This window comes from Trichosurus vulpecula, chromosome 7 (genome assembly GCF_011100635.1).
Source record: "Trichosurus vulpecula isolate mTriVul1 chromosome 7, mTriVul1.pri, whole genome shotgun sequence".
NCBI lineage: Eukaryota > Metazoa > Chordata > Mammalia > Diprotodontia > Phalangeridae > Trichosurus > Trichosurus vulpecula.
Window position 1 is genome coordinate 274,876,362 of NC_050579.1, and position 27,152 is coordinate 274,903,513.

The 27,152-nt window shown below is 39.5% G+C and overlaps 1 protein-coding gene across 6 annotated transcripts in view; it reads right to left on the reverse strand.

Annotated features, from left to right (window-relative positions):
- Positions 1-819: 819 nt before the first annotated feature.
- Positions 820-27,152, reverse strand: part of STK38 (serine/threonine kinase 38) — a 36,386-nt gene continuing 10,053 nt past the window's right edge. For all 6 annotated transcript variants that reach the window (XM_036767665.1, XM_036767666.1, XM_036767670.1 and 3 more), the window contains 12 exons: positions 25,658-25,709; positions 23,635-23,757; positions 21,991-22,074; positions 17,702-17,825; positions 15,097-15,251; positions 12,744-12,846; positions 10,588-10,649; positions 7,261-7,378; positions 5,994-6,117; positions 5,428-5,523; positions 3,864-3,958; positions 820-2,930 (listed from right to left, as the gene is read on the reverse strand). In XM_036767665.1, coding sequence (XP_036623560.1) covers positions 2,800-2,930; positions 3,864-3,958; positions 5,428-5,523; positions 5,994-6,117; positions 7,261-7,378; positions 10,588-10,649; positions 12,744-12,846; positions 15,097-15,251; positions 17,702-17,825; positions 21,991-22,074; positions 23,635-23,757; positions 25,658-25,709 — 1,267 coding nt within the window. In that variant the 3' untranslated portion in view covers positions 820-2,799. The remainder of the gene's footprint in view (positions 2,931-3,863; positions 3,959-5,427; positions 5,524-5,993; positions 6,118-7,260; positions 7,379-10,587; positions 10,650-12,743; positions 12,847-15,096; positions 15,252-17,701; positions 17,826-21,990; positions 22,075-23,634; positions 23,758-25,657; positions 25,710-27,152) is intronic.

Below are 27,152 nucleotides of genomic sequence, written 5' to 3' on the forward strand. Positions count from 1 at the left end.
ATGTAGGTAACATTTTTCTGAGACGAGGTCCATAGGCTTCACCAGACAGAACCCCAGGTCAAAAGGCAAGACTGATTTTCCCTCTCTTTCCTGGTTCCTTTCCCCCTTACCCTCTCCTTCTCTCCATCTGGAGACGCCTCATTTGGGGCAGGATGGCTCAGAAGTATCAGGTATGCAAAGTGGCCCATGAATTTCTCCAGCACACTCTACTCTAACAGACCAGAGAATTCTCTTGTATAAGCTACATCAGCCAGACAGATCTCAAAGCTACCAAAATATATCTATACTGTAAATAAGAAAAGACAGAGGGGCTAGTGGCTGATAGCAGTCCTCACGCTGGTCTTGATGTGGCCACGGAGATCACAAATAGATAGGAAGACAAGCCCATCACTTAAAAGGAAGCTCATGAGTTGTTATTAGGTCATTTTTCGGTTGTGTCCAATTCTTTGTGACCCCATTTGGGGTTTTCTTGGCAAAGATACTTGAGTGGTTTGCCATTTCTCTCTCCAGCTTATTTTATAGATGGGGAAACTGAAGCAAACAGGGTGAAGTGACTTGTTGAGGGTCACACAGGTAGTGTCTGAGGCCAGATTTGAACTCAGGAAGATGAGTCTCCTTGACTCTGGCCCAGCACTCTGTCCACTGCACCACCCAGCAGCCTTTAAGGACATGAGAGGTTCACAAAAATGTTCTTGAATGAATGGGAATGAATGGATCCCTGGATTGTGATGGTGTAGAGGCAAGAAGTTAAAGAAAGCATCAACATCCCAAAGCTTCCTTGGCTAGTAGGCCAAACCTGCTCAAAAACCACATCACAGATTCACACTACAATTACCACACCGTTTATTCAGAAGTTTTTAATGGTTAAAATGTGGATGTCTTCTCCCTAAACAAATCACAACCTCCCTACCCCCTACTCTCCAGCGCACAGGATGCATACCCTGTATTTCTCTCTTCATTTAGCACTCTGCAAAACAAGATGGATCCAAGACATGACAGTGACTACTTTATAATACAAAGGACTACAAATGTACATGTTAAAATCCCTTTGAATCCCTTTCTGCTAAATAAGCTATTACTGAGCGACTAAGCCTAGTGCCAAACACATTTTCTCCATCTGGAGGTGAGACTTTCCTAATTTTCTTTTTTCCTTTCAAACACTAAACCTGGGGCAGTTTCATATGCTATCATTATTATATCTTGCTCCCCAAACAGAGCAGGGGTATTCCTTTTTGAGAATGGCTATATTGACACACTTTCCTTTAAAAATTGATCTAAACAGCTTTAAGATGGACAGAAATGAGCCTCCCAGCTATAGCTCAGCCATGACCCTCTTGCACAGGCAAATTTACCAAACAGGTGCAAAATAATGCTTTAAGAATTATCAAAAGTTTAAAAAAAATAATGCATTAATATGGAGCCTCCACATTTTTCTGACCAAGCAATATTCCTCTAGAGGTGGCAGCTGTAAAAGAGAAGGCACTTTGTGCTAATTTCAGGGTCTCTCATGGAGAGTACCCCATAGCAGACATGGATGAATGTGCTTATAGACATGACCCAGTGTCCTTTAGACACATTCCATCCAATCTACATGAGACCCTTTTTGAGGGAGGAAGGGTCTCCTAAAAAGGCATCTGAAAAGAAAAACAATTTTCAATCATGGTACCAAAGTGACAAGGCTACCTAAAGCAGGGAAAGGAGAGATACAGAGGAAGTGAGGAGCAAACAGCTACAAACAAAGATGAAGGTATCTCTGCACCATTCCAATAGGCCGACTCCTTAGCCTCTTTGCAATAGGCTTGGAGTCAGCACAAGCAGAGCAGCCAAGAGACGGCAGTGGCTAATGCACCATTCCCTTGTTGAGTCCCAGGATGGCTCTTGTGAATCTGTAGTTTTGCAGCTGGGCTGGGTTTCTTTAGGGAAAGTGGGTTCCTATTGGCAGCATGACAAGATGAGCCAGTGGCCTGCCTGCCCGAGGGTTTTCACATACAACAGTGAAGAGGAAGCAGGGGCTTATTTTTTTCCACATGATCCAGGACTCCTTGGCAATGCATAATGGCTTTTCAGGTCATCTTAATGGACCCAACTGGGAGTCCCTATCAACAATTCAGAAATGGAGTATGAGTATTTTAGTTCCGGGGAGGGGGAACAGGGTGACTGGGTGAGTAATCAAGGCCTAAATGTGTCTTTCTCCTAGTACCATAAGTAAAGTGCATCATCACAAATGGAGGCCATGAAGAAAACTGAGAATACCATCAAAGACAGCAACTGGGGAGCGGTATCTAATGAGGTCTGGGAAAATCTTACCATCACGTCACTCGACAGAGAAGCCAGACTATGTCCTCCATTTCTATTATTGCTTGATTTCCTGGGAACTGTAGGGCTATTTAGCCATGATGGGAGGACAACCAGGAGGACTGGCAAAGACACATCACAAAGACACAGGACTTGGCTGGGATTGGACAAGAATGAACTACAGGCTCAGTCATGTTGGATGACAGAATCTTCTTCATTCTAAAGAACTTTTGAGTACGTGTGAAACTGGCCCATCCTGCTTCTGAAGAAGCAGGACAGTTGTCTACAGCTGACGCAGCAGAAATGTTTGGTTGGAGTCTTCAGATGCCACAAAAGAAGAAAATCCACCTATCACCTTTCAGAAGGTTCACTGTTCACCAGGACAGGGCAGGTTCTGTAAAACCTTTCAGAAGCTCATAGCCCTTACACACGAATGTGAAAGAAGGTGGCCCCAGGGCTGTGCACAGAACCATGTTCCCCCAAATGATCCCACTTCACTGCTGGCTATTTTCCTGCTTTCATATAGGATGGGATTGCTCCTCGTGCTGTCAGGCCCTCAAAACGTTTGTACGTGTAATTGATGAAGACCCAGTCTTTGTTCTTGTAGTCCGTCTCTGGGTGGTTACTTGTAGCCACTGGAACAAAACAGACATTGGGGTTGACTCGTCCCCTGCCTGCATGCTCTATCCAACTCTGCACAATGTTGTATCCTCAAGAATTTACTTCAGTTTCTAAAGGGGAAAACTTACCTGGTTGTCCCTCGATACCATATTTGGCTCGTTTAAATTTTTAGTACCTAAATATAACCTCCTACAAATGCTCCAATGAAAGATAAAAGTCGGAAGCTTTTGCTTTTAGTTTCTGGCATGCCAATTAGGTTTTTAAGCAAACAAAGCAGGCCTAGAAGGCAGACGTTAAAGGAGCCGAATGAGCTGTATGAACATGGCAGTTTTATTCACTTCCTGTCATAAAAATACTAAGATTGAGAGCTGGAAGGGACCTTTGAGATCATTTGTTTTAACCTCTTTATTTTACAGATAAGGAAAAAGAGGCCCCAAGATCTTGCAGACAGCAGAGCCAGTCAGTCTTCAAACCCCAGGCTTTAGTCCTGTATTCTTTCTACCGTTACCAGTGGCATCAAACTCAAATAGAAATAGGGGCCACTAACTGTATATAACAATCTCTGTGGGTGCATAATGACTTAGAAAACCACATATTAACATTATCTATGTTCAACTGCATTTTTATTTATGTTATTAACTATCTCCCAATGACATTTTAATCTGGTTTGGTTGCCCTGGGAGTGGGTTCAGTCATATGCTTGATATCTCTGGACTAAACCATGCCTTCATCCTTCCACATCCTTCCACATCCTTCAATCCATCACTGCACTTAGGGGCTGATGCAGCTTAATGCCAAAGGAAATAATACATAGGAAGGATTAAAAGGGCTTTGGCTTATGCATATGCTCTGCACCTTTATGGTTTGGTTATCACTATTCCAAACTTGGAGGGAAACCATGGCAGCTGTTGGAAAAAATAAACTAAGTGGAAAGTAGAGAACGTTACCTGTTGGCTTGAGAATATCCGATTCAGGAAACTCATCAAAGTTTGAAGTGTCATCAATGCTTCTTATCTCAATTGATATCGCAGCGGGCCTCTCCCTGCCAAGAAGAGATACGCCGAGAATTAATATCCCTTGACATCACTACTTTAAAGCCCCATCAGGGTTTTGATATGTTGCAGATCAGCATGAGAAATTAAATGAGGATTTTGGGGGAGTTTTGCAGAAGCCAAAGATGACTCGTGAAGGCCAGCAGATGACACAGTGCTTATGACCAAATACTTAACCCAAATTTTACAGTAAGGTACTGTAAACACCCCATGAAAGAAAAAGAAAAATTCGGATTTCTTTTCTGGTAGGAAGGGAGGGCCAAAAACTTCACACAGATTTTCCAGACTGTGGTGGTGCTACGACCGAAACCCTGGCAATATGGAACAGATAACTGTAATGGGGGGGGGGGGGGCCGGGAATATTGATTAAATTGAGCTTCATTCCTTTGATAAAGACACTATAGGAGTTGCTTAGGTCTAAGTAAGAAAATTTTCTTGTCAATTTGATACTTTGGATTAGGAAACCAAAGTCTGGCCACAAGAAAGGCAGCTTCTGATAGGTGGCATGTATTTACTCTACTAGACCTGTGAAGGCTAATGGAGGCAGGGCAATGAATGGGCTCCACCTAAGTAAAACAAACATGTAGATAATTCCTAATCTTTCATAGTTATAGGGAAGGGCAAGGAGAGAAAGGAGAAATGAAAATCAAAACCACACTAGACATTTCAATCTCCTGTCCTTTTTACTAAGTTAGCTAGAAAAGGACATAATGCGCAAATCTGTACCTAACCTTGCCTCTCCTCTTGTCCACCTTCTAGGTGTGAGAAATCTAAAAAGAAGGCTATGGGAAGGAAAATGCTGACCATGGATCTGGTACATCTGCCTTGGAATCTTCAGGAGCTGCCTGCAGCAGAGACCCCAAGGCTCTGCCTGGAGGACTGATTCCTCAATGCCAGGGGGCTGGAGCAAGCCTGATTCCTCGATGTGCTGATGTGTGTTCAATGCTAAATAGTCACTGATGGCCTGGACACTTCAAGTCACTGCGGACAGCACTCTATCCCCACTCCAAACCACATACATCTTCGCTCCTTCTTTTCTCTCTCTCACTCCCTTTTTTACCTTTTCTCCAAGTATGCCCTAGGCCCAGCATTGGGTTCATCTGCATCAATCAGTCCTAATCACAGATCTCCATTTTCAAATTCAATTTCTAAGTAAGTTTAACATTTGTTGAGCACCATGTATAATATAGAGATTGCTTAGCTCTAAGTAAGAACAATTATTTTCTGAGTCTGATCCTTTAGTCTGGGAAACCAAAGGCTACCCACAGTTACTCCCTTAAGCATAATCACACAGGATACAGATATCAGGAACGGTTAGCTTCTAGTCTGCAAGATGTAAATCCAGAAATTTTCAGATATCTCCATGTACCTAACTAGGCAATGATTCAGGTTAAATTTCCAAGTACGAATGAACTTTCTAAAAAGCCACACTGAATAAATTGGTTTTCAATAGTATTACCTGATATGTTCCCAGTCAACTCCTTCAAAAAAAGGATTACTCTTAATTTCTTCAACTCCAGGTGCTCCAATCCTATGTTCCCATTCACAGCAGAATCTAGAAAACAATAAGGTCCGTATGCAATCTCTTTCTCGTCTATATGTGTATATATAGATGTGTACATGTAGATATACATACATACATGTATTTGTATATGTATGGCTGTATGTACACACACACAGAGCCTAGATCAAACCTGTGATTTAAGTGGTATAAGGAACTCCCAGTGAATAAACTCCCTCTACCAAAGCAGATCAGCAACTGCTCTGCAACTTCTGGTCTTAATTAAGAGAGTTGCTGGGTTAAGTGAATTGCCTAGGGTCACACATCCAGTCCATGTCAGAGGCAGGACTTGAACCCTGGTCTTCCTGACTCAGAAAACAACTCTCTATCTGCTACACCACGCTGCCTTTATCATTAGAAAGAGATGGTTTTTTAAAAACATTTCCTTCTTTAAAAGAAAGGGTTAAATGTTAAATCTGATTCCTAAGCACCAAAGACTCTGCAGAGCTCTCTCTAATGGGTACCTTAAAATAAGATCCTTAGCTTTCTCTGAGATTGGAACTTCTGGAGGAAAAGTCAGTGTTTCTTTCCAATTCATCACCTTCTTATAAGTTTCCTGAGGAGTCTCAGAACAGAAAGGAGGGTAACCTGGAATAGGAAAAAGAATATGAGAATCCCTGCCTCGAGTTTGACATTTCCAAACTAATTATGATTACTTTCCTTAACTGCTAAAAATCACAAACTCTCACTAAACTTAATAATGTATCTTGCCATGAAACAGAGGATTCCCATTGATGCTGGAAAAATCTGAGCTACCATTTCATTTTCTCGGAGTTCCTGAACCAGTAGGACTGTTGTTGTCCTCTTTGACGCTGCTAGGGAGATGCCAGCCAAAAGCTTAGAGTGAGAGAAGAAAGAGGGAAGTAATTGGCCCAGGGCAGAGGAACCAAAACTACTAAAGCAGAAATGAAAGACTACTAAGAAAACCCTTCAGATAGAGCCATTCTTGCATGGAAATAGAACCAAAGAACTTAAGTAGGTCTGGGAAGAAAGCCCAGGGTTTAAGATGGCTTTCATTTCTCAGTTTGAAAACTCCTGACAAGGATGTGCACACAAGCATGCTCTTATTCGTCACCTACTGCTCCTTCACACTTTCACCTTGTATACATATACCCTCGCCCAGACACTGACCTATTAAAAGAAAGGTACTACCCCTCATTCAAAAGACCTCCACCTTCATCCAGGTACATATATGTTTGTGTACATACACATACATACACAGTCCATACCCAAATAATTGCACAGACGTATGCAACCCCAAATACTCAATCAAAACTGGTAAGGAAGAGACACACATATGGTAGTTTTATAAATGAAAACAGGTGGGCGAATGAATACAAAGATGAATGAAGGTAAGGGATAAGTGGGACAATATCCACAATATTCCTCTATGGAAAGCAAGTGCTCTCTAAATTTCAGAGACTAAAAAGAACAGAGGATGGAATGAATGAAAAAAAGAGATTGAGAAATAACATGAAGTCCAAAAGCAACCAATAAGATACTAATAATCACATGAACAAGTGACTACTCCCAGATTTAAGTCTCAATTTGAGAAATCAGTAGGAGGAATCTACCACTAGAACCAAAGGAAATATTGCTTGTGGGGAGTAAAACAAGGGAGTCTATACAAAAGGGACCCCTAAGACCTCTCCAAAAGACAACTGATTCTAGGGTCACTGAGGGATCTTCTTTAGTTCGACAGAATCGGTCCTCAGATAGTATGTAACTTACCAATGAGCATTTCATACATGATAACCCCAAGAGACCACCAATCACAGAGCTTATTGTATCCGGTTTGCATAAACACTTCGGGAGCAATGTAATCTGGAGTGCCCACTGTGGAGAAGGCCTGAAATATTTACCAAATGTCAGAGGAAAATGCAGAGGGTAAACATATCCATTGTCATTCTAACCTAAACATAGGACCCCACATGCCTTCATGTCAAGTTTTTGATTTGACCAGTCAGTTTTTTTAATATCATCAACACAAGTTTGTCACTGAGACGAAAGTATCCCAAGTATGTCCAAAACCCAGTAATGTATTGAGCCCAAAGGAATCTCGATGAAAATGTGAGGATATAGTACAGTGCGAAAAATAGCTGCCCTGGAGTTGGAGGACCTGAACTCAACTCCTACTTCTAACACTTAGTGGTACCTGTGTGAGCTTGGGCAACTCACTTGACTTCCCTGGATCTCAGTTTCCCTATCTCTAAATGATGACATTGGACTAGATGGCCTTGGAGGTCCCTTCTGGCTCTAGATCTATGATCTTATGATATTATGAGTTCCTTGTATTTAAGGAAATCAAAAGGTGCAGCCTTTGGTAGTAAGAGTTATGTCTGAAAGCTTCATTTTACGCAGGGTCCTCCAGTACTTATTTAGCAAATCTAAACACTGCATTTAAAATGCTATGTCCATATGAAAGGCATGTTTTCTAAATCCCGATTGGGGGGCACCAGTGAACCACCACAGAGTAAAGTATTAGCAAGAAGTATATCTGAGTATTAAGGTAAAAGTTGTTTGGGGTTTTTTTAAGTTCACTTAAAGTTTTAGGTTTGACACTTACAGATTAGGCACTCCCCAAGAGAAGCAGGTACTTGCAATGCCAACTGCAGATAAAGGAAGCTAGAGATAGACATCCTCTGCTCCAAAGAACAGATATGTTTCGACAAAGTTGGCAGTAAATGAAATTCTATTTTCCCCACTGATTTATATCATATAATTAGAGTATTACTTTAGCAAATAAAAACCCTTCAGCAGACTAAACTGAATATTCTTGGTAAAGAAGGCATTAAGATGGTGGCTGGACTGGTAGAACATGGGGGTACAGTGCTGGTTAGCAGCATGTTGGTATTGAGAATTGTACTCACCACCTGAGAGTTCACTTTTCTTTAGGTCATGTTCCTAACTTTGAATCTTTCCCCTCAATAAGATTTTTGACTAATCCTACTTCCTCAGAATATACTTGGAAATTTTCTCATGCATAGATCTGCTTCGCCTTGACATTCACGATTTCCAGAACTTTACTCACCTCTTTCTTTCAGTACTCATTAATAGGTCTTAGTTTGACCCCTGTTATGGTCATCTAAACCATATGTTACATGCTAGCATGCATGTTATTTCACATCAAGGCTTCAGTTTATACAGTCCAAATGAATTTCTCTACTTGACCATTTCTACACATTCTACAGAAATAATTTTACTTAAAACAATGGACACATATGCATTTGACTTTTGGAATCACCTTGGGAAAGTTTCCATTTTCATTCTTAGCTCTAAAGTATATACATCATGAAGTACGTAGGCAAAGACCTCTGCCTATTTCCAAGTGGCTGAAAAGACACCCTGAGATGCTCAATTTTTCAACGATAACTTAAAACACACACACACAGAGACACTTCAAAGCTGCTTAAGATAGTCTGGGAAAATGACAGTGGAGTTGAAGAAGTTACACTGTTAACACTAGACTAGCTCTTGTTATAATTAGCTTAAAGCCCATACCTAGCTTGGAGCCTAATAGGATTTATTGTGAAAGGTCAAAGGACGCAGTTCTTTGCCTCGGAGACGATAAAACTAACAGGTGGCAAGGCTTCGGCTCTAGGACAGGATATTATGAGGATCTTGGCCACCTGTTCTCTATTTCAATTCAGAAGGGAATAAAATGCAATAGCCTTAAATCACAGTATGAAGGATTCAGTTCACATGTAAAAAAAGGCTTTTAACTAGGAAATTGCAAAAATCTTCTGGGCAAGCCAGCAGTGGCTCCCAAGCTATACTTCATGGATCTTAAAGGCTAATTTAAGATATGTGTTCTTAATTACTCAAGCACTTAACAAGTGCTTACTATGTATAAAGGCCTCTGCTTGGGGGCGAAAATAGAAAACTGAATAATACATTGTCCCTACTTTCACAAAACTTAGAATGAACACATTTTAGAAATTCGCACAGTGGAATAAGGTTAAATTGGGGCCTTAATTAAAATGTAAAAAACAATGACTGAGAATATACACATAAGATTAATATGAACTGATGCAAAGAGAAGTAAGATGAACCAAGAAAACAATATAGGCAGTAACTATCATAGCATAAAGAACAGAATAGAAACTTAAGGCTGTGTAATTATAACAACCAAGCCTGGCCCCCAAAAAGAGATGAGGAAACATGTCTTTCCTTCTCAGCAGAGGCAGCAAAGATGGTGGGGGTGGGGAGGAGCTGCTAGGTATAGAACATAACATACATAGTCAGATTCAGTTATGTGCTGGTTAATTTTGCTCATCTACCTTTTTTTTCCCCTCTCACTCTGGGAAGTCATATATTTGGAAACAAAGTCAAATATTTGGAAATGAAGATGACATTAAAGCAAAAGACTTTTTTTTTAAAAGAAAAGATGTTAGGAGGGGCTTCCTCATCCTGTTGGGTATAATAAATTTCCAGCCGGCCTGCACTGTCTGAGCAGCAGACTCTATGGTGAGAAATAAAGGAACTTCTTAGCAGATTCTGACATTTATTCTCCTTAAATTCATAGCTGGATCACAGATTTTGGGCCAGTTAGAAAGTTTAGCTATTTAAAGAGGATCTGTAGTTCCCTAGAACAAGAAGAGGTACCACATCAAGCTGTAGTACTCCCAAAACAATGTTCAGAGAAATTAGAAATGTACTTCAATTCAGTCCTGTCCAAGCAGACACTGAGTTTCTTAAAGTATATATAAGTGACCTTTATAAAACTTTGCTTTTGAGGCCCAGATTTAACTTTGAGCCATTAAGCTAACATTTTTATTTTGGAGGTAATTTAAACTTTGTAAAAGTAAATAATGTGCCCTTCCACCATAATAAAGATTAAAGTTAGAATATGGATTCCCAGCTCTCAGCTAGTTTGGGGCTGCGGAGAGGGAAGACAATGGCAAACTCCAAAGTTCCAAACATCTACCAACTATAAATTATTTGTCAAAATCCTTCTTGAACCTGTTTATGTTTTTCATTTTGAACATCAGCTGAGGTAAAGATGTTCCCAATGCTTGTTTGGCATTCATCAAATCACAAGTCCTAAAGATTACTTACTAGCTGGCGTCTATTTCTTTTCCAGGTTTCTGCTTTCCTTTTGGAATTCATGTTCTGGAAAGCTAGAGGTAGGAGGAAAATGAGCATGAATCAAGGTCCAGACAGCTTTGTCTCCCTCTTAGTTTTCAGATTCTTGAAGGGGCACCCTAAGGTTTTGCTAATTTGACTCATCTGTAGACAAAACCTAATGCCAGTTTTTTTGGTGGCAGACTATATAATCAGGATTTTCTGAAAAGCAAATTCTTTAATTCAGAATTTGCAATAAATAATTCAGATATGCAGAATGCCAGAGTATGGAAAGAAATAAACTCTTATTTGCTAGGGCCTATTTCTTAGAGGTCACCTAGTCCAAGCCCCAACCGGAAGCAAGACTCCCTTCTACAAGAAGTCATCTAACCTTTTCCTCAATTTGCCTTCAATGATCCAGGCAAGGGGAAGAACATGGGTAAATAGGTAAATTAATGAAAAAAAAAACTATTTATAACAAGTTATAGATAATCTAATATTAATACCATCAAAGTTCCTAAATGTACAAGATTTCATAAGCACTAATGTAGTTCATATGGACTAAACAGCCCTGCCATGTGAGTTACAAAGCTAGCTGCATGTAGCAGTCATCAAATGAATACAAACTTTTAAGTAATTATTCCCCTTTGAGAATTTTCAGGGTTTCACTTATAGGAAAGGAAAACCTAGGTTAAATTGGTTAAAAAAAAAAAAGCCAAGGGCTCTGAAATTAAAGGTACATTAAAATACATCTTCAGAAGTCTAGGCTGTAAGCTTCATAAAGGCAGGGGTGAGTTAGCTAAATTTGGACAGACAGGAAAACTAAAAAAAAACAAATAAAACCTCTGAATGCAGGCGGTAAAACTTTTTTCCATTTAAGATCCATCCAAGAATTTTTATCTGTCAACCACATTACCCTGGGTTTGCCTCAATTCTCTCATCTGTAAAATGGAAGGAATCACAGCACCCACCTCCTTGGGTTGCTGTGAAGATTAAATGAGATGATAATTCTAAAGTGCTTACGGCCCCCCCCCGCCCGATGCATACTGGGAGCCTGCTCAGATCTGCCACAATCTGCACTGCACTGCCAGGGCCCGAGAGAACCCCGAGATCATATCCACATCATGGGAAGGATGGGAACAGACTTTAGTGGCAAAAGCAAATTTTAAAAATTAACTTACCTTTTACTTATTAGTACCTATTCAGAACTCATTACTGTATTTTATCTAAAAGTAATACAACCACATTTTTACAAAATTACTCAATCGCCGTACCAGCCTTCCCTTATTATGTAAGTTAGTGAGGTTTTATTATAAAGTGTGAAAATTATATACACTCACAGGAGAGGTCTGTATTTTAAGTACTTATATGATGCCCAAGGAAAGGTATTTCGATAATAGCTATTGGCATGCTGTCTCCCCATTATCCTCTGAGCTCCTTGAAAAAAACAACTGCTTTTTGCCTTGCTTCGTAGCATGTGCTTAATAAATGCTTTTTAAATTACAAATTTTCTCCCCATTTCTACCCTCCCCACCCACTCCAAAATGGCATATATTCTCATTGCCCTGTTCCCCTGTCAGCCCTCCCTTCTGTCACCCCACTCCCCGCCAGTAAATGCTTTTTGACTTGACTTGATCAAGATAAAATGTCTACTGCTTGGGCTGAACAATCTAGGGTGATGCTAGGAGCCAGTCACCTGATTTTTCCTATAGTCCCCTTGCTTTTTCCCATGGTCACCACCACTAATCTGAATAGTGGCCAGGCAAAGATAATTCTTAAGGATCCGCCTGTCTTGTACATTCACAGATTATGCAGCTAAGACTTGGAAAGGACCGAAGGTCACCTAGCCCTACCTCATTACTGTACAGATGAAGACACGGGGGCCTAAGGACGCTGAGTGGCTTGGCCAAGGTCAGACAGGGAGTATCAGAGATGACAGTCTATGACCCCACCCTCAGCTGTCTCACAGGCCACCTACATCAAACTGATTTTCCAGAATCTAAACAGCAGCATAATTCTGAAAGCGAAACCTGAGAAAAAATGCTTCTGTCATGAGTACACCTATACCAAGATAACAAATCTGACTTTCTCAACTTATCTGCTTTATTTTAACTACCAGGAACAGCTCTTCTGAGGTTTTAGAAACTTACTGAAGTCACTGGGGAGACTGTGATTTAAGTTCCTATAAAATTCTGTCCTATGAGCTTTCTTTAGTCCTGTGCAGAGGCCGAAGTCAGAAAGCTTCACGTGGCCCTGGGGAGAAAACGACAAGGTGAATGAAGACCAGAAATAATAACAAGCAACAGAAAATGACCTATGCCTGTGATGCCCATAACAGCTCTTAAAGTGATTTTTAAAAAACGAATCTAACTTTTGAAGAACTCTATATCTTCTTCAGGGTGGCCTAATACTCATATAAAACTAACTTCCCAGGGCACAGAGCCAGAAAAGCGTGTCTGGTTAATTGAGGAGCAATGATCACCTGGGGCAAGCTATCAAACTTATAGAATTTTTTTTTCACAAAAAACCAGCTTGAAGTGTTCGGAGGTAATAATAGATAAAATAGATCATCTCTGGGCCAAGGCTTTGATCTAGCATCTTTGTTTCTTTTTTTTTTCTTTCTTTTTTCTTAAGACTGATAAATTAGCCTGTTCTACAGGTGAAAGAAAAGAATTCTATTTATAAATGTCAAAGTAGCAGGAACCAGACACTTCTCAGCATTCTGGGATGAAGATGAGTGTCTCCATGAGCAGCAGAACAGGTCCTTTAAAGGCCATGCACAGAGACCACTAAATCAGTCCCTTGAGAGCATAGTTTTCAAACCTTGAATTGTGAGTACATGTAAAATTCAGCATGAGAGATTACATTTCCATACAAGTTAAACACATAAATTAAATGTTGGAATGCAGAACTTTACCCTAGTCCAGCTTTATCATATTACTTGACCCTACAACTTGAATTCTGCAATAAGCACTGAAAGCCTAGACTTTCCGAGTCACTGTGTACAAAATAAAGACGAGATCTACCCCTAATGTCTCTCTTTCCCCCACCTAACCCCCCCATTATTTTAGCCCCAGTTGTCTTGCTTCCAAACCTGTCTGCTCTAGAGTACTTCAGGCCCAACAGCACAGCAGCCTGGTTTAAAGTAGGCCGAGGGAAAGGCCAAGTAAAAACTCATAAAAAATTCATTCAGTTAAAAATGGATTTCACAGAATCAAAGAATTTCAGAGCTGAAATGGACCTTAGAGACTACAGAGCAGATGAAGGAAACTGAGGCCCAGAAAAGCAAAATAACTTGCCCAAAGTCATCCAGCCAGTTAAAGGCAGAGCTAGGAACAGAATACCACAGGCAGTATTAGTGTCAAAACCCCCTATTTTTCTCAGAATATTGCCTTCAAACAATTACATGTAAGTTTTGTTAACTATGAAAGCCAAGGTCAATTAAAAAAAAAACCACGATAATTTTCCCATATGGCAAAATTATGTTTTTCATATAAACAACCTAATTATGAATCTATGTCAAGCAAACTGATAGTATATTTTCAGCCTACTCTCTAAATTTTTCAGTGTGTCAGGACATAGTCAATACCATTACAATAAAATCTTAGATCTCTAGAACCTTTAGAAAATGCGTTATTTTTGATAGCCAAATTTTCTAGGTAGCTGGAAACTTTTAGCTTCCTTTAGCCTAATAAGAACTAAAACGTTATTTTAACCAAAACTTTTTTATTGTGAACCTTACTTCTGCTTCTTAAATAGAGCATAAAGAACATAATTTCATTTTTTTTGATGATCCTTGGTCATCATTAGGAATATTAAATTATTTCGCCAAAACATAATTCAGTCATACCCTCAGGAGCTGCTGACATTTGTCCCTACACTAAAAGGCCCCAGACTGTTCTATGTGAGTTTTTGGGTTTCTTTTTATAGTTTCACTTTCGCTTGCTGGCAAGCTTTTAGTGGCCACTTTTCACTGTTATCTATGTGTTTAGATGTGGCAATCCTTCTCCTTTTGCATTTGCTTCTTCACAATTGCTATGGGTTTTTGGAGACAAAAACCTAAGCCTATTAGAACTGTACACAGCTTAAGACCAAACAGGATATGAGCGAGTGCCCAAAGGCTTTGCTATGAGGTGGGAAGGTACTTGGGTTTTCATGCACAGGGTTTCTGCCATCTATTCTGGAAGCCCAGAGGGCTTTAAGATCTATTTCCTATCTTAACGGTCATTCTGAAAACGCGAGATGTTATCAAAGGGTTAATAATACCCCATCAGTACAATATGACATCCATCTTTCGGACCTCTCATAAATTCATTTGTCAAAATTAGAAATGCCCTTTATCCTTTAAAACCATATTCAAACTATGTCCTTTGACGTATGTAAAGTGTACAAACGTATCCTTTTAAGAGTGGCAAGAGCGAGCAAGCTCTCTTCAAGTTTCTTTATCTTTACTCCCAGGAGTACTGGTGTTAAAGCACAGCTAACTGACATTATTCTCGATACCTTGCTATCCAGGAGGAGGTTATCTGGTTTGATGTCTCTATGGATAAATCCAAGCTGATGAATTGAGTCTATTGCTAACACCGTTTCTGCTATATAGAACTGAGTCTCCTCTTCAGTTAGAGTGTCCTTTTTCATCAATAAGGTCATCATGTCACCTAGAAAAAGACACAAAGCAACCACACACACACACACAAAAACAACAACAAAAAATGAGTAAGTCCTGGTCATCTGACCTTTGCTCCTGCTACTTCTAGTGGATGTGGGGCCAGGAATTCAGGGGTCAAATCTTGGCTTAGCTTCACACTAGCTCTGAGTCTGAGCAAGGCACTCATCTCTTTGTACATCAGTTTCCTCATGTGCAAAACGGGAACAATAAAGCCCTCCCCCACCTCAGAGGACTGTTGTGGGGATCGAATTGCAGACTGCAGGCAACATGCTGGCTAAACCATCAAATGCTGAGTGAACGTGGACGGTGTGCTATTCTGCTCTACAGTCACACAGCTGGAATGATGAGCATTTTTCTGTGTTCTGATACTGATTTGCACTCCAAGTTAAGGGTGGAAATGGTAAGCAGCTTAACAGATTTAAAGAAAAAAAAGAAACTGCCCCAAAATGCAAAAGAACTTGTGCAATCAAGTTGACTAATTTTGTTCATAGGGCTAGAATTCTGTTTTAGAGTATCAAAGGAATTTCTTATGACTTTAATGAGATGTTAAGGGATGTTAAATGTGTGTCATGTTTATTGTGAGGCGTCTTGTTTGGGGTTTTTTTGAATGAGGGTGCAGAGTAGAGTATCTACTCTGCTTTATTTTTGGCATATTCTAATGGCCACAATGCTATTCCTGTTTATTTAAACACACACATACACATTTATCATTAAACAGCACTTCCACAAAGTACACATGTGTGCTATTAAAGGGCTATTAGGCAAATATGTGAACATTCTTCATTTTTAAGGACATTCTGTCATTTTTGTTCACAATACTGAATTGGGACACCAAACAAAAAACACAAAGTTGGCACTCACGTAAATGTTAGTTGACAAAATTAAAAATGGATGATAATAATAACTGCATATTGGGATCTTTAAAAAAAAATCAGTTCCATAAGCACACACTTAACACTTGTCAGGTTCATTTATTTTTCAGTTTCAGAAAAAGCCATTTAAAGGTGCGTAATGTTACACTGTCTACAATATTTTGAAAACAATATAAAATTTTTACCAGTCAAAAGTTAATTTCCTTTAAGTTTCTGAGAAGCCAAAGTTTTGTTATTTCTTTCTTTTAACAAACAAAAGGGCAAAAAGAAAACTCTGACCCCAAATCAGGAGTTAGAACAAAGCGAAAATTAGGAAAATATGCACAGAAAGTACATTTAAAGCTAAGAGTAAGAGATGAAATACACAGTACAGAATTTATATGTGATTATAGCAAAGGAGGCAATAATCAAGAGGGAAAAAACCGTGGATTTGAATTCAGTATAATGCTGTTTTCTACATTTTATCTCACCCATAATTTAGAAGGAAGGGAAAGTTATTTTGTAGCAAAGCAGATTAAAAACTATTATTAAATAATCCAAGTCCTTCCTTTTTTTCTGAACAGATCTTGAAAAATCTGACTTCCCCCTCTAGTCAACACTGTGAGCCGCCCATCTGGTAGGTGACATTCCCTCAAACACATCTGGGTATACTTGGCATCACCAAGGATTGAAGCTAGCCATATTCTCAGGTGACCGGAGGACTCAAGCAGGGGGCTCAGTACATACAGCTCAAGTCCACTCAGACAATGCCAGATGCAGAGTCCAAAGAATATGAAGAAAGCCATGGGAGGGGGAGCAGGAAAAGCATAGGGGAACTGAGGGCTTGAGAGTGAAGGGAGTGGGAAGAGCAGAACTGTGGCCTAATGGTGAGTGCCAATGATCAAGCTAGACCTGTTCAAACACCTGAGCACTCACATCCAATTTTAGGAACGTCTCTACCTCACCAGGTGCCAATCCACTTTCTTAATTTTCCCAGGCTGTTACTAAATGACAGACAATAACACTGTTTAGGACAAGATGGGAATCTTAAGTAAAAATTACTATTAGCAATTATTTCTTTTGTTATTTCACCCACCAAAAGCCACTGGGGAGTAACTCATGTTCATGAGAACAGACGTTACTGGCCTCCAGTCACTGAGCTTTGCTTCTGATTTGTCTAGAAGATGCACACGCTCAATACAGTAAAGCTGGGTGTGGATGAAATGTAAGTCATTAATTAGGTTGTTTTTTAAAAGGTGTTATGTCAAATAATTGTGTAGCATTGGCACTGTCACTGGCAGGAAAGCATACGGAAAGGGCCCCCCAGTATACACCTATGTAAAAACAATGGAATGTCCATCTGAAATCATGAGAATGAATGAGAAAGTGACTTTTATGGCACTAAGGCTATAGGTAGCAACTCAACCCAACTGGACAGGCTAGTGTCCTCCTTTATAAACCTAAAGAAAAGATACAGAGAGTACCTTCAGCGAGCACAATGAGGAGGAGGAAGGAGGGTTAATCGGTGAGAGAGAAAACAGCCACAGAACAAAAAGGAAAAACGACCTTTTCATCGTCAGGTAATTACCTCCGGGCAGGAACTCCATGATTAGGTAGAGGTTTAGCTTATCCTGAAAACTATAGAACATTTTCACAACCCACAAACTGTCTGCCTCCACTAGAATGTCACGCTCCGCACGAATGTGGCCAACCTGGAGGTATATGCATTTGATTAATGACAAGCCTTGCTCTGCTTTATTAGATGCATTTTTGTTCAAACAATTCAAGCACCGTTTGAAGATTCAATTGGGAATGATGCAAGAAAGAATGGACTTCTGCTGAAAGCACTCAAACCTCCCAACCCCCGACTGGAAACACCGAGATACCGGCCTGAAGGTCCTCAGTGATGAAAAGGAGGAAAAAAAAAACAACGGCCACACAGGTGGTTTTTAAGCAAATCACAACTCACAAAGGAACCCACGGCTCCAATGAGGGCTTTTCATAGTTAGAACTGTCCAATGATTGCCACTATCCTTTTCCACAGACTTCCCCCGAAACAACCCTTAGCAATGGCAATAAGACAGAAATTGGGGCTCTCTGGACAAACTCCCACCACAACACAAAGAAACCAAATGAGAAACCCCTCCTTAAAAATATGATTGCGGGTCAGCCCTCTGTGAGTCTTCAAGGACTAGTGCTTGACGAGTTTGATTCTATGGGTACAGAGGGGACTCGACAAATGCTGACCGAATTGAAGCGAAAGATCTGAGCTAGGCCCAGAGACAGTAGAATTCTCTATATTCTAGCTCAGAATATAAGTCTTTTCATCTCAACACACTATCTCTGATCGCTTAAGTTACACAACATGTTTTCTGATAGAAGTGTGATGGCTGGGGCAGGAAACTTTAGAGGATCATAGTAAAAATATGGGAAGATTCAAAACAGGGATAATAGGGAAGGATGGACGGAGGAAAAACTGCTTATTTTCTGAAATTTTTTCCCCTTGCCCTTTACACCTTTAAATATATCAAACTTGCTAATTTATGAGCAAAGTGAACATATATTTCTGTGCTCCCAAACTAAGTTATCTTAAACATGTACACACATTTTCATTTTTAGCTTTTTTCTTTTCCTCAATGTTTCAAAATTTTCAGAAATGTGAAATACCTACTCCTTGACTAGGAAAGATAGAAAGAGGAAGAATGAAGAAGGAAAGGGCACCACCAAGAGGGACTGGATTTCTTTCCTTCCCAACTCTATCCCATGTCCACTTGACTTCAGTTCTGTCTTAAGGCTTGAGCAATCCTACATAGACCTCAGAGAATCCCATTACAGAGTCACTTTTTAGAATGTGACGTGGAAGCAATCACGTCTTTTCTTGACTGAAAGTCACCCTATCTCCACAGGTATTGGATACTTTCTTTTGTATCTCTGGGGGTCCTACTTACTGCTGTGAAGCAGAATAGAAAGAGTGGTGAGGGCTTTTGTCCCCTCTCTCTGGTTCCCTGAATGCCTCCTGGGAAATACCTGCAATTCCTAGCCATTTCGATATCTGAAACACCAACTGGAAGCTACAGAAATCCTGCTAGTTAAGACAGGGTTAGTTAATGCGCTAGTTAAGTAAGGTCGTCACTGCTACCTTCTCATCCTGCTCGGTGGCTAAAGCAGTTGTCAGCACCTCAAGAGGTGAAGGTGGAATATGAATGAAATGGAGAACAAGAGGTCAGTCTCTGAATATAGCATAAAAACAGGTAAAGCTATGGGGTTTTTATGTTACTTTATCTGCAATATACTGGTATCTCACCACATATAGCTTTTCCTCTTAAAATGGAAAAGAAAACACAAAGAAATTGTGCTGACACTTTACCTAGTTTGCTTTCTAGTTAGCAATACAACAGGACAACTCTAAACCACAGAGGACACATCTACTCTTACCAGCTGAATAAAAACTAGACTCATCATCCCCTTACATGAAGTACTACCCATGACTCTAACAAACAAGTCTCTATGGGTCAAAACATTATTGTAAATGGAGAAGCAGGAAATAAAATGTTCAGTTTTCTTCATAGTTACCTTACAGGTAAATTTAAAATGTTATCTTTTGTATGCAGAGATGGTTCTACTAACCCAATGCCATATTCCAATGGTTTTTCCAGCAGAAGAGAAAGCTTTCTACTAATCCAATTACATGCTAGTTTAGTCAGAAACTAAAGGAACTGGATGTTCCTTCTAGCTCTAAAAAATCCTGAGTCTCTAACGTTAAAGCACCTGCAAGACAACTGGCCAAGGTGAGTGGTAAAGTCTGTGGCCCAGAAGACAGCAATGATGCCTGGTTCATGCAGATGTGAAAGTCTTGATCTGGGCCCCATTAGCACCGGGTTCTAAACAACAAGGAGGCACAAATGCATCTCTTGTAATTCTAATAGGTACTTCCATTAACCAGCATGACAACACCAAGAGGAAAAGGGGCCAATACAGTGCAATGGAAGGAGAACATTGTACCTGCAAGTGAAATACCTGCCTTCAAATGCCAGGACGATTACTCACTAGAGCCATGGCCATGAGTAAGACGCTGACCTCTCCTGGCTTCCTTATTTGTAAAAAGGGACTAATATCACTTGCCCTGTTTACCTCATGTTATGAGGGGAGCATGTGGGAAACAGAAAAGAGCTCTATAAATGTGAAATATTAGGACTGTAATGAGCCTACTGTTTTAGGGGTTGTTATATGTTACTCTCGTCTTTATACTTAACAGATACTTGGTAAACACTCATTGTATTGGACTGAATTACTGTACCCAAAGAAGATAAACATTTGGGTAAAGACACATTTAACTATGCTAGCTGCGTTACGATTTACAACAAGAATGAAGAAATGAATAAGATGGTCTTCTTTACATATTTATTTTTAAAACTATTTGGTGAACTAGTGTCTTCTGATTTGAAAAAGTCGTTAGTACGTGAAAATATGTCTCAGAGAGGAAATGTGAATGTGAAACTAATACATATTTGTGAGATACAAATATACTTTCATCTAATAATCAAGGCAAAAACTCTCCGAAGTTCAGAAATGAAAATTTAATTCATTAATTTGGTAGGATTTTTTTGGACAATAAGAAGTAGTTACATAAATCTCTCAAAGCATTTTTATGGCATCTATGAGCATTGTGCTAATTTTATCATTCCAGTCATTTTTACTGCAGTGTTTCATTTTACATTTCTCTGTCGGCTACTGGATACTCCCACTACACAAGTAGTAAGTTACAGACTAATTTAAATATAGCCCATAAGGATGAGTCAAGCTCTGTGTTGGCAGAACCTAAAAATGACTGCTGACATATCTGGAATCCTCAAAAGACATTTCAGGGAGCTGATGGCTTATGGAATTGAGAGGGAAAGCTTACATTTCTAGAAAATCCTCAATAACCTAGAGCTTAACAAAATGTTAAGAGCAAGTTGGATTGAATCCTTCGCCCTCCTTACACACATCCTCTCTGGAATCACAAAAGACTAAGTGAGGAAGAGTCCTTGTCCCTTCTCCAAGAGCCCTTCCGTGAAGTTATGACTGTCAGCCATCTCTCTGCTCCGACTTTGCCGTATGACCTTCCAATATGCAGACGGGTATAATGAGTTACCCAAGTCTAACCTCACATAGTCAACTTCTTCCTCTGACATACTTCATAAAAACCTAGAGGTCTGATTTAATTAAGTTCTCATTCAAATTTGAGTCTTTTTTAAATGGCCCTCCACTTCAAGTTTGTTCTCATAGTTACAGTTACACTCTTTATTGATCAGTTTTCAAGATGGAGCTTGACTTTGGATACAAAGAAAGTCCACCATGAAAGAAAGATTAACATGGTTACTCCAGGATGTGTTCAAATTTATTATACTTCTCAACTCCACTGACAAACTTAAGCCCCAAACTTTGTCTGTGTGTACTGAAGGAAGTAAAATGGGATGGATAGATTCAAAATCCCAAATCCTAACTCTTTGCTCTCATTTCCAAAAACTACATGCAAACAAGTTCAAACATTCAGCAGCTGGAGAACAATATGCTTCTTGCTGCTACTCCTCTCCCAAACCACGTCTCATATTCAGCTTTTAGTTCCAAATGACAAGTGTTGATATCTCACAATTAATAAATATACTACACCAAAATCACTGGTGCTTATACTTTAACTTTTAAAATACTGAAACAATAGATCCTAAGAACTCTTTCCTTTAAAAACCTGCATACAGGAATGTTCATTCGTTAAAAACTGTACACACTGTAATAAAAATGTCAGAGGAAAAATGCATTTGAATTTGCAATCAAGCTGAGAAGCTCCTAATAGATACTCACATAACCAGAATAATAACAGCCGCAGTTTATTCTTACCTGCTCTTTTTCAAGCATATCTGCTTTGCGAAGTATTTTCATTGCATACACGTGGCCTGTATCTTTCTTCTGAACAAGCCTCACCTAAAAAATTGTAAAGGAAACACAAAGTCAGAAAGTCCCAACAAACCACAATGGCAATTAAAAAAAATATTATAAGAAGTAACTTTGATATTTAAAGAGAAAATATTTGTCTTAAATCAGCAGACCAGAACTGCTACATTTATTTAAAATTCTTCCCAATCATTTAAAGTCCAAAAAAATGCTGCACGCCTTGAAATATTCCCTGATCCCCTCTTCTCCCTAACCCCAGCCAGTAACAACCTTCCCCCTGATCTGGCATGGTACTGTGTTTTATCCAGCTTTAATGGACATATCATGTGCATTATTATTGGTGTTTTATCTCCTTACCAAAATGTAAACAAGGACCTTGATTTATCTAAGTTTTTTCTTCCCCAGTACTGCCTGCTTGATAATAAAATCTACTTATAAGATACAAAATCCAACACAGAGGAATACTGACAAATAACATTAATTTCAATCAGCTTTCATATATCTGTCTAAAATCTAATTTAAACTCCACATGGGTTTTAAAGACGTCAAACAAGTGATAGAATCTTCACACCCCCTAGACCAACTTACTTAACAGTTCTTATCACTGACTACACACTAGTTCACATTCTTCATTCCAGTCAAGAAAACTACTTGACAGGCCTTGTAAATGATTCTCACCACTCTGGGCTATCCTAAATGCTATTCTGCCTACCTGCAATATCTTCTCTCCCCCTTCCTTCTCCCCTCCACCAAACTATGGCCTTCCATATGGCCTTCAGGCACTGAAAGTAAGGATGGTTTCTTCTCTTTCCTATGGGTTAAATAACAAATGATTTCATTTCTCTGCTATGACCATATGTAGTTCTCTTCCATAGAGTCTATTATGTGTGGGAATCTTATTGATTAAATGCTAGTCTACTAGGTTGGGGGTAGGGGTAGAAACAGGGAAATGTAGCACTGCTACCATGGACAGCTTTGACTCAACACAAATGGCCACTGTGACAAATGAGAATGAGTTTCTGGGGGCCTGCGGCAGTCGAAGAAAACAGAAGCACAAGAGAAAACAGAGTAGGCAGGATGCTGATGTGGGCAAAAGCAAAAAGCCAGCTGCTTAGCAGAGGTCTGGCTATGAGAGGTGGACTAGGAGAAAAGTTGAGCACCACAGAATCGATGCTTTCGAACTGTAGTACTGGAAAAGACTTTTCAGAGTTCCTTGGACAGCAAGCTTAAATATTCTGTCCACATAATGAGAAGACAGAACTCATTGAAAAAGACCTTGAGGTTGGAAAAGATTGAGGCAAAAGGAAAAGGGGACAGCAGATGAGATGGATAGATGGTCATGGAAACAACGAACATGAACTTGGACAGACTTCCAAGAGATGGTGGAAAACAAGAGTCGAGTCTGGTGTGCTATGGTCCATGGAGTCAGACACGACTGAACAACAACATTACCAGGGGTGACACACGCAGCATTTCTACCTCCTGATTTATACCATGCTTTCCCCCACCCCTGATCTTATACTGTTAACAGCTTTGAAGACCTGGTACACAACCACTACTGTACTTTGTTGAATGGGTGCATGTTTTTACCTCACCAAATGCTCCTCTGCCTATTACTTTTAAGGACTCAAAGTCTTCCAGTCCAAGTCTTGTTCTTTTTAATCGAAGAAACTCTGTTTCCTTCCGAGCATGTGCTGATCTCCTGAGTCGCTTCTAAATGGTTAAATTAAGGGAGTAAAATTAGAATTCTGAAACTTCAGCAAAATTACCATTTATACCTGACCTATCTGGAAAAATGTACCAAGGGTTACTGTTGTTCATTATCATTTTCAATCATCCCTCCCCCTCCTGTCTTTCAGTAAAACGACAGCATCCCACAGAAGGACATCTCATAGAGCCTTACAACAGCAAAGAGCTGTGAGACACCTTACAAATCTTATCATCCATCTTCCTCATTTTACAGAGGAGGAACTGAAGTTGCAAGCAACATTTCCTCTTATTCTATGCTACCTAGCAAGTCTGAGAGAAGTCCTCAATAACACTCAAGAGCAACGAGTTTGTAACAAAACACAAAGGAAAACAAGTTTAGAGGAGACTAGACTTAACACTTTTAACGTATCTCCAAAGATTATTAGACAACCTCTTTCAGTACTAAATTCCTCTTTCCTTGAGATGTATGGGGTCCATCCCTCATATCCAAGCTTACTAGTTTTCTAATTAAAGAGTAAGCAAACAATGACCAATGACAAACATTTTATTTACCTCACTGGGAGGTAAATGAAAATTGGGGTCCCTACACCAGTCCTGACACTTCCTACCTATGTGACATTGGCTCTCCAGGAGCTGCCCTCTGTCTATGTGATGAGGACAAGTGTACAACCTGTCCTGTCTCAGAGGACGTTGTAAGCAAAGTGTTTGACCAACCTTAAAGTGCTATGTGTGACTCCTAGTTATTATTTTATACTCCCTTCCCAAGTGCGTTGCTCACAAGGTAGGTAGCCAGGTTTCACATTCACAGGGTGGCAGGACCAAGTGATCTCAGATGTTTCTAAGTCTAGGATCTTCTGGCCCTGGGCAGATCACTCTCCCTCAGTTGCCTCTTCTGTAGAGTTGGAACAGACTTGGCAGAGGAGCAAACTCAAGCCCAGAAAGGGGACGTGACTTGCCCACTGACACACAGGTGGCAAGCAGAAAAGCTGGGGTCTGAACCCAGGTCATCTGACTGTAAATCCAGAGCTCTCTCCTTGCACCATCCTGCTAATAACTAGCATTGTTATAAAGAAAGCACTTTGTAAATCTTGAAGACAGAAAAGCAAGCTATTAATCATAGGCTTATAAATCTAGAGCTGTGAGGGTCCTTGGATGCCATAGAGTCCAACTCCCTATTTTACACATGAGGAAATTGAGGGTACATGACTTCCCCAAGGTTACACAGGTTTTAAGATCAGAGGTAGGATTTGAACCCAGGTCCTCTGATTCCAAATTAAATGCTCTTTTGGTCTTTGTGTTTCATTTCCTGCTTCAATATTTCCTTCTACTCATTCTCACAAACACTATTTCTTTACAATTATTCAATATCATTTGTCTCCATGTGTCCTCTTTGTGACACTTTCAATTTTGCTTCAGCTCTCAATGCTGTCATTTGATTAATCAACTGGACTTCTTTATCTCTTCCATGTTTTTAGGCAGTAGGAAACAAGGCAAAAGAGTTTAATTGTGCCTTCAATATTGTGTGCCTAAGGAACATCCAGTTTTCTACCCAGAACTCTGACTTCTGACACAAGGCTCTTTCAACAAATTTCATATGCCTGGGAATAACTGCTTTTGCAACATATGACTCCATTTTACTAATTTCAGTCCTTCCTCTTCTTGGCATCCTGAAATCTAACAATTTATCATCCTTTTACTAAAGTCATTTTCTGCCCTTGGATCCTCAATTAACTTGAGGATCCCATATATAAAGTACTAAAGCTAAAAAAAGTCTGATGGTTCAATAAATTCTTCTATCTCTGAATGAGAACACTGTCCCTGTAAATTCCACTTTAAGAACTTGTTTAATACAATATGATCTGTTATGATGTTTTCAAAAAATGCAGTTTTAGTCATTAGTTACCTCTTCATCTTTTAAGCCTTCTTCTTCCATCACTTTCTCTAGCTTCTTTTGTCTAGACACACATTACACACACACAAAAAAAAAACCCACATAAGATTGAAACAACCTTTAGATGATATTCTTTCAAAAGTCCATAAAACTAATTACAGGCAGAGGTCCAATTTTTCACTCAAAAATATATCTGCTGTCAAAAAAAGGGAAAATTAATGCTTGTTAATTTTGCATTGTACTGAAAGACACTAATTTAACAGAAAATCCTGCTCAACATGAAAGTGTGTGTGTGTATTGCAGAATTTCCTCTTCACCAAACCACGAAACAGCTGGCATTTGATAACCTTTCATAACAGGCATACACACAACATACACACATATACTCTCTCTCTCATAAAATGAAATCAACTTCCTTTATTTTCACATCTTCCTTCTCTTCACTGCCACATCATTACCTGAGCAAAGAGAATGGTAAACAACAACTATTTAAGGCATTGGAACCCAGTTACTTGGGCATCAAAACGTAACAGTTTGACAGCACTGCCAGAATTTGAGGTTAAAGTGTTCCCATGATGAATGAAGGGAATTTGGAAACCTGTAGCCAAGTACATTTCTGATCTACAGGTTGATATTAATTAGGTCCTATGTAAGTGAATTAAAATCAACTGCCATAATATTGACCTGCATAGCTTTTGAGGTAATGTAATTCATTCATTAATTCAATATCCACTATGTGCCAAGTGTTATGCTAGGCTCCGGGGATAGAAAGACAAAAATCATAGTCCCTGACCTCAAGGAGCTTACATTCTTTGAGAAAAAACACTGTGTAGATAACAGAGGCATAAGTCAACACAAGATCTAGTTTAAATGAATACATTTAATATAAAGAAACATGGAGTAGACTTATATGAACTGAGGCAAAGTAAAGTAAGTCAAATCAGGAAAACAATATACATAATAACTACAAAAACGAAAAGGGAAATAAGAACAAAAATCAAAACTAAACACCATAAGCACGAAGACCAAGTTTGGCCCTGAAGAGACGAAGACTGGGTGTGGAACCCTGCATGTTGGCTGACACATTGGTCAGTCTTGCTGAACTGCTTTTTTTCTTTCTTTTTTTCATTCTTGGAAACAAAGGTAATATAAGGACAAAAGCTATCAATAAAAATTTTTTCTGAAAACAAAATGACATAAATCCACTTCTGGAAACTGCACTCTCAATCTGTAGGATCAGAAGATGCAACAGAGTAGGTACCTCTCCTCTCTGGCAAATGCAAATTGTATGCTCCTATTCTCCCTCTTTGTAGGGGAAGGATAAAAGCACCGATATGTTTCCTAGAACTCCCCACTTTCTTTTCCTAACTCTTGAATATCTTTTTGTCTGGATTTTTTTTAGTAGGTGATTTAGGAGTGGATGACTGAAGGGACAACAAGAAACAAAGAACTACAAGCTACCTATGAATAGTTTAGTTTTTTTCTCTATTAAAAAATTCTGCATTCT